This window comes from Eptatretus burgeri, chromosome 10, assembly GCF_056783735.1.
Source record: "Eptatretus burgeri isolate ZD-2024b chromosome 10, Ebu_testis_v1, whole genome shotgun sequence".
Classification (NCBI taxonomy): Eukaryota; Metazoa; Chordata; class Myxini; order Myxiniformes; family Myxinidae; genus Eptatretus; species Eptatretus burgeri.
Genome location: NC_140970.1, coordinates 71,415,054 through 71,428,896, shown reverse-complemented (window position 1 = coordinate 71,428,896; position 13,843 = coordinate 71,415,054). Strand labels below are relative to the sequence as shown.

Genomic DNA, 13,843 nt, shown 5'->3' with positions numbered 1-13,843 from the left:
CCCGAATATAGAACAGCAAAGTTTACTCTCCATTAACTTCAGTTTGCTTTGCAAGCAGCAGCGGTTCTATAATGTGAGCACTTGCTTGTTGGGTCTCCCAAATAGGTGACCCTTATTGTCAGTAATTTTGTCTGTTTGTTTGGATGTTTATTCGTTTGTCATCAGCATAATTGGTAGTAAACGTGGGCCGATTTTGACCAAACTCGGGTGGTAGGTACATCTTATGACCTCGTGCTTTGGAAATTGTGAAGGTTGCTTGGGACGCTTTGGTCCCCTAGCAACAACCGAAAAACCTTCAAAATCTGTACCGTTCACGCGAAATCAATTCCGAAAGCCATTATCCCACATAGGGTTATGAAATTTGGCAAGAATGATCTACAGGTGATGCTCTATCAAATATATTCCGGTTTTTGTGATATATGGAATGCTTTACCCGCAGCGTCCCCTACAATTAGGGTATGCGCGAAAATTGAAGGCTCCCTCGCGACCAGGTGAGTGCATCGATACGAATGAAACTTTGCAGGTTCATGGTACTCAATGAGTACCACAACTTTGCCTCAGGACATATTGACCGATTTTGCTTAGGTCAGGGGTCAAAGGTCAATTAGTGCAAAAATCGATCATATGCGAGAGCTGGAGGTGCCTTCGCGCCAAATGCTACTCCTCCGAGGGTTATGGTCGGATGGTCATGAAAATTCACACTAATCATCTGGAATACATTGTGCACAAACGATTGAGCCGGATTTTCGATTTATATCTTTGTTCACCTACAGCACCCCCTCGAACTTTGGGCATTTCCGATTTCAAACCGCATTTTCGGTACTTTTCATTCAAATGGATACCGAGTAGTTATCAGTAGATGGAACTGGATGAGATTTGATATGCATAATCTTAAGGTGATTCCCTATCCGCTATATGACATCCATTTTGCTCTATATCTTACAGTTTCCATGCTCGGCGACCCATCACCGCCTACCGGCTTGTTTTTTTTGTTTGCTTGTTTTTTTTGTAGTGTGCACTTCTGTATACAAGCATGAGTGGCCAGAGACGCCTGCGTATCCACAATCTGGCGCTGAATTGCTGCAACACCATGGCAGATATGTACCGCCACTGTGAGACAGACACGATCATCAACTACTTTGCGAAGTCAGGTAGGAAACATTCATATGAGGGAATGTTAACTGTTGAACTGAGTTGCTTTACGAAACTTATTTATTGTTGCGCTTAAAGAATTGGATTTGAAGAGACGCTTAATTTACGGTTGGTCACAACGGGAACATTTTGCCATTTTATTTCTTCATTATCGAAGGCTTGTCGAGAAGCTTGTACATGTTAGACAGCGACATTGGTAGACGATGCACAGTTTTACACAGCACATGAGATTTGAAGCAATAATCCATGTGGAAATGCTCAGATGGAAAATCTCTCCTGGATTCTGGGGAATATAAAGCTCTCAAGATTATTGGAATCTCCTGTAATGAGACCGAAGCACAAGGTCTGCTGCTACTCATACCACAGGCGGATTGTTGGTCTCTGTTTTCTGCCATCTATTTTCTGATGTTGCTCCATCTGCCCTCCCTTGATGTTGCTCCCTCGAGTTTTGCAATCGTGTTCTGTGCGAGCACGTGCCATAACTTTAATTTTTTTTTTTTAACCATTTGAGCTTTTGTCATCAAAATGTCAACAAACTTTTATAATGAGGGTATGGGGACCACCAGTCAATAATAAAAACTTTTTTATTTTACCTGTTGTTTTCGTCAAGTTTAGTTTGAGTACAAAGCGGACGTCACCGGACTTTGCATTTTGACACGCTTTCTAGTTTTTTTTTGTATACCTTATCGAGGCTCGTGAGAGAGCTAACACACAACACACAGCAAGGGGGGCATGAGACAAGAGGGGTGGGAGTGGGAAGGACAAAACAGTGGGGAACAGAGACATTCAGAGATCTGTGAAAGGGAGAGGGATGGGATGGGGAACATAGGGAATAGAAGATGGACATTACAGGATTTTCAGGAAGGAAAGCAGTGAATTTTAAGGAGGTGGGCTTGGGTGGATTATCGGGGGTAGAAAAGATCGAGGATTTGGATGGGGGATGATAAGAGGTGGTGGTGAACAGCTGTTTTGAAGGCCTGGAGGGAAGAATGGGATTGAATAGAGTGAGGGAGTTTATTCCAAAGGCGCGAAAAAAGAGGAATGAAAGAGTGAGGTGAGCAGTGATTCGTGATTTTGGTAGTTTTACCAGAAGGGGGTTGTTGGCGGACCTTGAGCACCCTGCGGAAATGTGGTGGGGACATATCACAGAGAGAGCAGGGAGGGCGAGGCTGGAGAGGAGACGGTAGAAGACAGAAAGACCACCGACCAACCTGCGGTGATTGAGTGAGAGGCCCAAAGACTCAGCCTCATTGCGGGAGATGCCAATGATCCGAAAAGCCTTTGTTTCCACAGCGTGAAGCCGAGAAAGGTGAGAGGCAGGAGCACCAGCCCAGAGGGGAGAGCAGTACTCCATCAGGCTGCGGACAAAAGTTTGGCAATTGCACTCGATTTAGCCAAACAGCTGCCAAGTTTAATTTCAAATACACCATTCAAACTTTGTGAGGAGTTTACATTTTGCATCACCATGTTGGTATGTCTCAGTACTTATGTCAAAAAAAAATTACCAACATTTTAATTACACATTTTACTGCCTTCTCTTCTCTCATGATTCTCCTTCTATTTTATCCTGATACTGATACCACTGAGGGTGGACAAGGAGGCCTATGTGCGAGGAATCTGTGAGGGGGTAGAGCATCACCTGTGGACAGGTGATTCTCGTCCCGCTTACAGGAGAATTTGCGCATTGCGTTCATCCAAGCCCATCCCTCGGAGCACTGCAGTTAGAGCAGAGAGTGGTCGGCTCTTGACGAAGTGAAGGCCCGCTGGGCCGGTTACTTTGAACGGTTGTACCAGGCTGATCCCCCAGCTGTGTCGAGTTGGACGTCAAGGGTGTTACAATCCCTGTTGCTGACCCTCAAATCAACTGTGGTCCACCTTCGCTTGTGGAAACACGGGCTGCGGTGAACCGGTTGAAACTGGGCAAAGCTCCAGGGATCTGTGGCATCCATGCTGAACTTCTCAAGGCTGGTGGAAATGCTGCACTCGTGTCGTTGCATGCAGTTTTGTGCTCTGCCTGGAACACAGGCATCATCCCAACTGACTGGAAGAGGGGTCTTGTTGTCCCTCTCTGGAAAGGGAAGGGTGATCGCCAAGACTGCAACAACTACCGAGGGGTGATGCTGCTCTCAGTGCCGGGCAAGGTCTTTGCTCGGATAATTCTTGATAGGGTTCACCACCATCTGCTTGAGCACCAGCGTCCAGAGCAGTCAGGCTTTACACCAAAGAGGTCAACGATTGACCGTATCCTTGCTCTTCGTGTCCTCACCGAACACAGACGAGAGTTTCGGCAGGGGCTGCTTGCAGCCTATGTTGATCTCTGTAAAGCATTCGATTCCGTGAATCGGGATGTCCTCTGGAGGATTCTTGGTCTTCGTGGGGTGCCACCAAAACTGATCGATCTGATGTCTGAACTCTACTTTGGAACTGAGAGTGCTGTGAAGTGTGGTGGTACCATCTCTGACTTATTTCCAGTTGTTACTGGAGTTCGTCAGGGGTGTGTACTAGCCCCCACACTTTTCAGCACTTGTATGGACTGGATTCTAGGGAGGATGTCGGAGAGATCAAGTTGCGGTGCATCGTTTGGGAATGTCAAGATCTTGGACCTTGATTTTGCAGATGATGCAGTCATCTTTGCGGAGACTTTAGATATCCTTTTGGGGGCCCTCGAGGTGCTGAATGAGGAGTCGGAGCCGCTGGGATTACAGGTTTCTTGGGTCAAAACTAAGATCCAGGCTTTCGGTGACATCTTGGATGCTGCTGTCCTGTCTGTGTCTGTTTGTGGTGAGGATGTTGAGGTCGTGGAGAGATTCACTTACCTTGGTAGTGATATTCATGTCTCTGCTGGCTGTGAGTCAGAGGTCAATAGACGTCTGGGTCGTGCCTGGGGAGTCATGGATTCACTGGATCATGTGGTGTGGCGCTGCCGGTACCTGTGCGGGAGGATGAAAGTCTGAGTCTTCAGGTCCTTGGTACTTCCAGTCTTGCTCTATGGATGCGAGACTTGAACTCTGACCAAGGATCTGAGATGGAGACTTAATTTCTTTGGTACCAGGTCTCTTCGGAGAATCCTTGGCTATCGCTAGTCGGATTTTGTGTCCAACGAGCGGTTGCTGAGAGTGACTTGGATGAGATTTGTTACCTGCATAGTCCATGAGCGTCAGTTGCGGCTGTATGGATATGTGGCTCATTTTACTGACGCTGATCCTGCTCACCAGATTCTCTCAGCGAGGGAGCCTCATCATTGGAGGAGGCCAGTGGGCCGACCACGTGCCTCGTGGTTGCAGCAGGTTGACCATCATCTCAAGGAGATGGGGATGGGCCTGGCATCTGCCTGGGGGATGGCCAGACGGAGGCCCCTGGAGTACCGGCGGAAAGTGGACGCAGCGACACGCTGTTCTGTCACATGCTCCCATACCTGACCTGACCTATTTTATCCTCCTGATCTGTTGCAGTATTTGAAACTCGTCGCAGTGCAGTTCAGACTTTAGTTTTGCAATTGTGAAGTAGTTTCCACATCGTTTTGATAACGCAAGTTATAACGTTGCAGGGTTGTCTTCATTCAGACACCTTGACACTGAGGATGAATGTGAATGAATGATAATTATGAATGACAACTATGGCTCAAGGAGCAGCTGAAGACAGACGTTCAGGCAGATGTTAACTGCAGACAACTACACACGAATGTTGTAATCAAAATGCAAGTTTGATTTCGATGCAAAGCCAATGTTCAAACAAAAGCTCTCTTGAATTATTTTCTTCAATTAATTGGAGTATGGCTACGTCAGCCTCGAGGCAGTATAAAGGCATGAATATCGAGAGCTCTTTCTCTGCATTGTCATGTATGTGTGTGTGTTTGTGTATATATTGTTGCGGGCCGGGGGTCGGGTGAGAAGACCACGAGGTGGGAGAAGCTATCTCAGCTCCCACCAGACTCCCCGGAATTGTAGGCCGTTGCACACGAATAATTCCGTGTGATGCGGCAGGTCGCTTAACCGACCGTGGATGCCAATAACTCAACTGCATGACCTATGGTCCTCCCGTCTATGGGTTAATTGGGTGACCTAATTAATCACGTGATTTAATTTCCGGGGAACATGCCCTCGGTACGCCTTGTCCGAATCGGATCACTTTACCGGACCGGATGCAGCCGAGCGACACTGCCAAGGATGTACCGGCTAAAAGGAACGGATCGTTGGGAATAAAGTCCTGGCTAAGTTTGGATTCGGACCACGTTAGATCAATGAAAGAAACCACCAAAACGAGCAAGGAACATTCCTAATAATGATTTATTTACAGGCAACTTACAAAAGGGGACACAGAGCAGACTTAATGCAAAAATAATAACGATAAGGCCAAAAAAAAAAAAATGTTGCATTGGCGTAACGGGTCACTGAAAAATGGGGTAGGTAGGTAGGGATTTTTTTTTTTTTAATAAATCCCTCCCAAAATCTCCCTCGGCTCGAGTACCCCCCCTTTTTGGCGGCGACCCCCCCCCACTCAAAAAAAAAAACTAGTACAGTGAACCTTGCCTAAATCGAACTTGCATAAGTCGAATAATCGCCTAAGTCAAAGATCTTATCAAGTTCTCTTCTCTTTATATTCTTTTGTTTTTACACCTTTAAATCTAAGCTATTTCTTCAGTCCTAACAGATTCGACTTAGACAAGGTTGACTGTAGTTTTTACAACAGCCAGTGGCGTACTGTCGTACATGGTAGACAAAGCATTGGAGGGGCAGAGCATTGTTCACGAACAACACTCTGCCCCTCCAATGCTTTGTCTACTGAGTACGACGGTACACCACTGACAACAGCTCTAAGATGTGTAAATTCTATCGTCAGATGCCAGGAAATCCCATATGAAGACCCTTTAAATATTTTTTTTTTCCCTGGGGGAGGCCCCCCAAACTTCCTGCTGGGGCTCGGGCCTTTCGCCTTTGGCGGATGAAGCCCCCCTTTCCCCAAGATCCTGAATCAGCCCCTGCCAAGCCTGAGATATCTCAGGCACCATCTCCAGGGGAATACACAAGATGCTGGTTTATAGCCTTTTCGGTGCTGTTCACACATATATCAACATTTTTAATAGCAAATACAGTGAACTCTGCCGAAGTCAAACCTCTCTAAGTCAAATAATCGCCCAAGTTGAAGTAATTTTTTTTAACAAATCAGATTAAAAAGTGAAAATGTCATTCATTCCTGACTAGCCTGTATAGACCTAGCTGTGAAATTAAATCCAGAGTCTTGAGTATTTACTTGGATCGCTTCTTAATAATAAAGGTCTAAAGTTGAAATCTAATGCCTTACACTTCAGTTTCATTCTTACCTTGACAATGAATTCAGCTTCATTCTGATTTCCTGATTTGAACCAGACTGCTTCTTTGTCCAGCAATAGTATGATGCTATTGAACAATTGGTCCTTTGCATTTAGTCCCTGTGCCTGTGGCATGCCAGAACTACAATTCTTTTTCAGTCCCGAAAGATCAAATCTTCCTCGCCTTGCGCCTGCAGCCATGAGGATTTCAAAGGCATTCTTGGGCAGCTCAGCCTCAGACGTAGATGCCGAATCATCGCTGAGCCTGTGGCTGAAGTAACCCACGATGAAGCGATAACCGAAGTCGTCTAAGATAGACACCTTTTCCGCCGCCAAAACGTCCGAAAAGGACCCTCCATCACTGCTAGACGCTTGTACGGAGGAAAGTATTGGAGCAGTGTCACAATTTACGTCTGCAATTCCCTGAATGATATCTCCAAGCCTCGCATCTTTGTCGCATTTTCGTAAGACGCTGAACAGTTTTTTTAGGCCCAAGCATGCCAGTAATCTTGATAGAGTACGCGGCCATGTTGGAAACAGACGACGTACTGATCGAGTGAGGCGCAATATCTCTCCCTCGTACAGATGATATGCAGAGCCGTTTCACACACACACACACACACACACACACACACACACACACACACCCACACACACACACACACACACACACACACACACACACACACACACACACACACACACACACAGCGAGCTAAACTATGACATATGCATAGCGCAGCATGCAGCGGGTTCTGTCCGAAACACTTCCGGGTTTTTGCGATCGCGATCGCAATCAACAAGATACTTGATATCGATAAAAAAAAACCGTAGGGTCGGCGGAGTTTTTAGGGTCGGGCGGGTTACGCCAATGCAACATTTTTTTTTTTTTTTGGCCTAATAATGATAACAATCTTCTGCAGTCTTACTTAAGCAGACAGGCACCAACACACACACACACACACACACACACACACACACACACACACACACACACACACACACACACACACACACACACACACACACACACACAACCCGATGAGGAGAAAGTATTGAAACAAGAATGGAGGAGTTGAGGCTACGATCTCGGTACCTTTGCACTTGATTGCACAAACGTGCCACCAATACGTTTAAGAGGGAGGGGGGGAATGCTCCATGGTGCGGTACCCGACAGCTGGCGCATCGTCTCTGGCTTCAGCTGCATGTGTGGAGACCGTGTGGTGAAGGAGGGGCTTGAGTGGAGAAGGAGCGGAGTCCAGGGTGCGTGTATGGAGTGATAGGCGGGACCAGGAAGGCGGGTGGTGTCAACGTCGTGGGCAGAGACGAGGAGGCGGAGTCCAGGCAGCAGGAGGCGGGTCGTGGCGATGTCAGGCAGAGAGACGAGAGAGAGAGAGAGAGGGAGGGACCACTCCGACCTTTGTAGGACTCGCGGGGCGAGTCTGATTGGCACCTGAATCGGGCGCGCTGATTTTCCCCGACCCCTCACGTGGCCCACTAACTTTGGCCGGAAACCGCAACACTCCATTTCCAGCAAGGTCATCCCAGACAGCGAAAATATTCTGGTCCGACCCCACGACATGACAAGAATAGCCCACACTGAATTTGGCGCGCGAATCGTCCCGCAAAAACCCCCGGGCCGTGCCCTGACGACCGGCCAAGGGTCCCGCATGCCCGCTTGGGTGTCCGACCAGCGCTGATCAATGCGCTCACTCCGCGTGCGCTATGGCCCGCACTGTACAACATTCCCCTGCTCGATCGCAGCTTCGCTGGCCATAGAGACGAGAAGACGTTCACCATCCGTGGGGAATCCGCTGCTGCCAGCGAGGGCTGAAGGTACATTGTTATGGATAAATCCATGCATGTTTCACGCAGTACGCGTGGATCCACTATGGCCCACGTGGTCTGTGCTCGCGTTCGCCCGATTCTGCTGGCGTGTGTGCAAGGCTAACACCGATATGTGTCACATCTTGAGAAAATACGATACAAAGTCGCGAGCGGTGCATTCGTGCCCTGCTTTGTACGATAAAGTTGCGAGCGGCGTACATTTCTGCCTTTGAGCACATTCCATACAGTGCGCGTGGTTCAGCCATTACGCACATGGCCAGCGCTCACGTCCGCACGAATCTGCTAGCGTGTGCGCGGGGCGAACACCAATATGTATCAGATATTTGGTTGAAGAGGAACGCGCGGCTTTTACTTCGCACATGCTCATCCCGCCCAACGTGGCGTAGAGTCGCCTTTATCGGCCTCCGTACGCATTTCGTGCAGTGTGGGCGTCGTGCTGGCTGTGTTTCCTGTGTTGTGAAAAACACCATTCGTGCAGTATCTTAAGGCCCGGTCACACCTTGACGTTTTAGCCAGCGATGGCAACGTATTAAAATGTATCTAAAACGCTGGCTTACGTTGAACTTTTGATGGTTTTTTTTTCAAGATTCGGACGTATTCATAGCGACTTGGTCTTATGTAGAACGCATTGGTAACGGACACAGAACGTTTCGTTATGTTATAGATAACTTATTCCAACGAATGCTGAACCTGTTGTCAGCCTACACAACTGATGCCCAACGATAGTCTAACTTAGGCATAGCGCGTTGCACGCATCGCCGCCGATGTCGTGACGTAGCCTATTAAAAGGCTGACGCACAACGGTTCGAATCATAACTGCCATAGAAATGGAAGTGTCAACATCGCGGTCACACCTTGGCGATCTTGCCAGCGTATGCCGACCTAAGAAAAATGTGTCTAAAACGTTGGGGCACGTCAAATACGGTATGAGTAAGTTTGGTATACGTGAGTAGAACGCTAAAGTACGCTATCATACATCGTAGTAAGTAGAGTACGTCAAGAAATTTTAAACATGTTCAAAATTTTACGACGTACTCGGCGTATGACACACGTTCCGCATGCGATGGGGATAAGTTTTACACACGATATGTGGACGCTTACACACATCCACAAAGGCTACTTATAAGTTACTCATAAGTCGAAACACGTCGCGGTAATGTCTTTTTTACGCAAAACTTATTTCTAACTTATGTTTGACGTGCTTTGAACCAATTCTTTACGTAGTCCCAACACACATCGACGTATGTAGACGTACTCCAATGACGTCTTCCAGTCGACAAAAAAAATAAATTAACGTGTTTCTAGCTTACAAATGCCATATAAAGACGTGTTCCCAGCGGTTTTGGGAATTGGTATATAAAAATGGTGTTCATAAAAGGGGAACCCAACAGTGTTTTCGAGTCCTTTTTGAGTCGATGTCCATGTCAGCAGTAGCAGTATCAGTATCAGTATCAGTATTAGTATTAGTATTAGTAGTAGTTTTTTCATGTTGGCAGTAGTAGGTGAGTGTGAGGGGGAGGGTGTGGGTTATGATGGATCGTCCTTGCGTCCGCGTGTCCACGGGTAGGAGACATCTTTTCACCATTGTTCGAAGTTCTTCGCGGCTAATTTTTTATGGGGCTTTTTCAACAATGAGCTATAGCTTGTTTTTACGATTTAGGTCTATTCATAACGGGTTGGACAAATGCACAATGAACTAATAATGTGCATAGAGCGCTTTGATTACTTATAGATACGATATACCAACGAATAATTATCGTGAAGCCGGTGTTCACAAACTATGCCCAACGATAGCCTAACTTATCCATATCGTGCGGCAATTTATCTTTGCCGGTGACGTGGGGTTTGCTATTCATAGGCTGCCACTCAACGATTTAAATGGCTGCATCTCCACTATTGAAAGTAGACGCTTGCGCTCAACAGCTTGGATTTTTTTTTACACTCAACGACTTTTAAACGGTACCACTCAGCTATTTTCATTGTTTACAATGAACGATTTAAATTGCTGTCACTTGCCATTGTTTTTTGACGCTGGCGCTCGGAAATTCTAATCGTTTCTATTGAACGTGCTAAATCGCTCAAACTCCACTATTGAAAGTAGACGCTTGCGCTCAACAATTGGATTTTTTTACACTCAAAGACTTTTAAACGGTACCACTCAGCTATTTTCATTGTTTACAATGAACGATTTAAATTGCTGTCACTCGCCTTTGTTTTTTGACGCTGGGGTTTGGAAATTTGAAGCGTTTCTTCTGAACATGTTAAAACGCTCCAACTCGACTATTTTAAATAGACGCTGCCGATGGACAATTGGAATCATAGCCAAGCTAGACATCGAAGTGTGAACATCCTCGTCATGCCGAAGAAAAGTTTGAAGAATGCTGCAAATAAGTGTCCTGGCCGTGGCCGTGGACGCTGATGCAAGGACGATCTATTATACCGACGTCTTTCAGCCTATGAGTAACTTAAAAGTAACGTCTGTCGACGTGTGGCATCGATCGCGTAACGTGCCAACAACACGTTAATCATAGGTTAGAAATACGTTTCGGGTACGCTAAACATTACCTCGGCGTGTCTCAACTTATGATTAACTTACAAGTAGCATGTGTTGACGTCTGTCAACGACCGCAGACCGTGCATACAACTTGTGGCCAGCGTAGCGGAACGTGCGAGTCATACGCCGGCATACGTCGTGAAATTTCAAGCATGAAAAAAATTGAGGACAACCTAAAAGTACAACGTTTAAAGCCAGCGTACAACGACGTATGGCAGTGTTTTTCAGCGTGCTCTCAATGTTATCAAAACTTACCCATAACGTATTCAACGTGTGCCAGCGTTTTAGAAAAAAAATTTAAAAATCGGCATCCGTTGGCTAAAACGTCAAGGTGTGACCGGGCCTTGAAGAGATATTCATTCGTATGCTTTTTTAATGCAACCGGCAATCTTCCCCAGATCATCGGAAGCTCGAGTTGATAATCTCGAACTGCCAAGCGCACTTTATGACTCGCCGCACATGTTGGGTTGAGGGCTCGCTTGGGAACGGGGGCTCTGCGCTGTTAATGCTCGCACGTCATCGTTTCCTCGCAGCGGCGCCACAGGCACTGGCCTCCGCGAGGACCCATCTCACAAGGAAGGTGCACGTGGCTCAGATTTACCTCATGAATAATCAGAAAAGAAGAGTTGGGACGAAATGAAGAAGAAATGATGTAAGCAAACCAAGCTATGAGATCATCGCAACGCACGCCCCTGTTGTCCCGCTCGACAAAAGGGAACGGACTATCTACACGTATATTAATGGAATTACTGTCTTGGGACCACTATCTGTTGGATTAATGCAGATATATATATATATATATATATATATATATATATATATATATATATATATATATATATATATATATATATATACACAGTCATCCCCCGTTTATCGCGGGGGTTACGTTCCAACCCCCCCCCCCCCCCGCGAGAAGTGAAAAATCTGCGATGAATGGACGCCTCCCCCCCAAAAACGCCTAAAAATGCCTTTTTTTTATAAACGCGGTGTATGAACACGATTGGGTTTTATTTATATCGAGTGCATAATAAACGCTGGGTGGTGTATTAACACGATTGGGTTTTATTTATATCGAGTGATTATTAAACGCTGGGTGGTGTGTAAACACGATTGGGTTTGATTTATATCGAGTGGATATTAAACGCTGGGCGGTGTGTACACACGATTGGGTTTTATTTATATCGAGTGATTATTAAACGCTGGGTGGTGTATTAACACGATTGGGTTTGATTTATATCGAGTGGATATTAAACGCTGGGCGGTGTGTAAACACGATTGGGTTTTATTTATATCGAGTGATTATTAAACGCTGGGTGGTGTATAAACACGATTCGGTTTGATTTATATTGAGTGAATATTAAACGCTGGGCGGTGTATAAACACGATTGGGTTTGATTTATATGGAGTGATTATTAAACGCTGGGTGGTGTAGAAACACGATTGGGTTTGATTTATATCGAGTGAATATAAACCTTCCTCTGGCGCTTCGGTTCCTTGCCAGAAGCCTTAGAAGGTGCAAGGCGTTTGGGCGGCATCGTTGGGCTTGGAGAAAAAACGTAGAAAATATTCGAAGTTCACAAGCGAAACTTTGTCTCGTGCGTTGTGTGACTGGTCGAGCACCACGCATTATAATTCATTGCTTAAATAATTTATATTTTATATATTATTACCGCGATATACCGTGGGAATCCGCAGAAAAAATTAGTTAGGTTCCAAGGGAAAAACCGTGATGAAGCGGGGGTGCGATAGGTGAACCGCGATATAGCGGGGGATTACTATATATATATATATATATATATACAGTGGAGAGAACAAGTATTTGATACACTGCCGATTTTGCAGGTTTTCCCACTTACAAAGCACGTAGAGGTCTGTAATTTTTATCATCGGTACACTTCAACTGTGAAAGATGGAATCTAAAACAAAAATCCTGAAAATCACATTGTATGATTTTTAAATAATTAATTTGCATTTTATTGCATGAAATAAGTATTTGATCACCTACCAACCAGTAAGAATTCCGGCTCTCACAGACCTGTTAGTTTTGTCTTTAAGAAGCTCTCCCATTCTCCACTCATTACCTGTATTAACTGCACCTGTTTGAACTCGTTATCTGCATAAAAAGACACCTGTCCACACTCAATCAATCAGACTCCAACCTCTCCACAATGGGCAAGACCAGAGAGCTGTCTAAGGACATCAGGGACAAAATTGTAGACTTGCACAAGGCTGGGATGGGCTACAGGACAATAGGCAAGCACCTTGGTGAGAAGGCAACAACTGTTGGCAGAATTATTAGAAAATGGAAGAAGTTCAAGATAACAGTCAATCTCCCTCGGTCTGGGGCTCCATGCAAGATCTCACCTCGTGGAGCTTCAATGATCATGAGAAAGGTGAGGGATCAGCCCAGAACTACACGGCGGGACCTGGTCAATGACCTGAAGAAAGCTGGGACCACAGTATCAAAGAAAACCATAAGTAACACAGTACACCGTCATGGATTAAAATCCTGCAGCACACGCAAGGTCTCTCTGCTCAAGCCAGCACATGTCCAGGCCCATCTGAAGTTTGCCAATGACCATCTGGATGATCCAGAGGAGGAATGGGAGAAGGTCATGTGGTCTAATGAGACCAAAATAGAGCTTTTTGGTTTAAACTCCACTCGCCGTGTTTGGAGGAAGAAGAAGGATGAGTACAACCCCAAGAACACCATCCCAACCGTGAAGCATGGAGGGGGAAACATCATTCTTTGGGGATGCTTTTCTGCAAAGGGGACAGGACGACTGCACCGTAAAGGGCGGAGGATGGATGGGGCCATGTATCGCGAGATCTTGGCCAACAACCTCCTTCCCTCAACAAGAGCATTGAAGATGGGGCGTGGCTGGGTCTTCCAGCATGACAACGACCCGAAACACACAGCCAGGGCAACTAAGGAGTGGCTCCGTAAGAAGCATCTCAAGGTCCTGGAGTGGCCGAGC

At 46.1% G+C, this 13,843-nt stretch overlaps 1 protein-coding gene across 5 annotated transcripts in view; it reads left to right on the top strand.

The window, feature by feature from the left end:
- The window catches only part of SEC24C (SEC24 homolog C, COPII component), a 124,207-nt gene that overhangs the window by 87,135 nt on the left and 23,229 nt on the right, over window positions 1-13,843 (top strand). For all 5 annotated transcript variants that reach the window (XM_085898903.1, XM_085898907.1, XM_085898904.1 and 2 more), the window contains one exon: window positions 1,013-1,151. In XM_085898903.1, coding sequence (XP_085755029.1) covers window positions 1,013-1,151 — 139 coding nt within the window. The remainder of the gene's footprint in view (window positions 1-1,012; window positions 1,152-13,843) is intronic.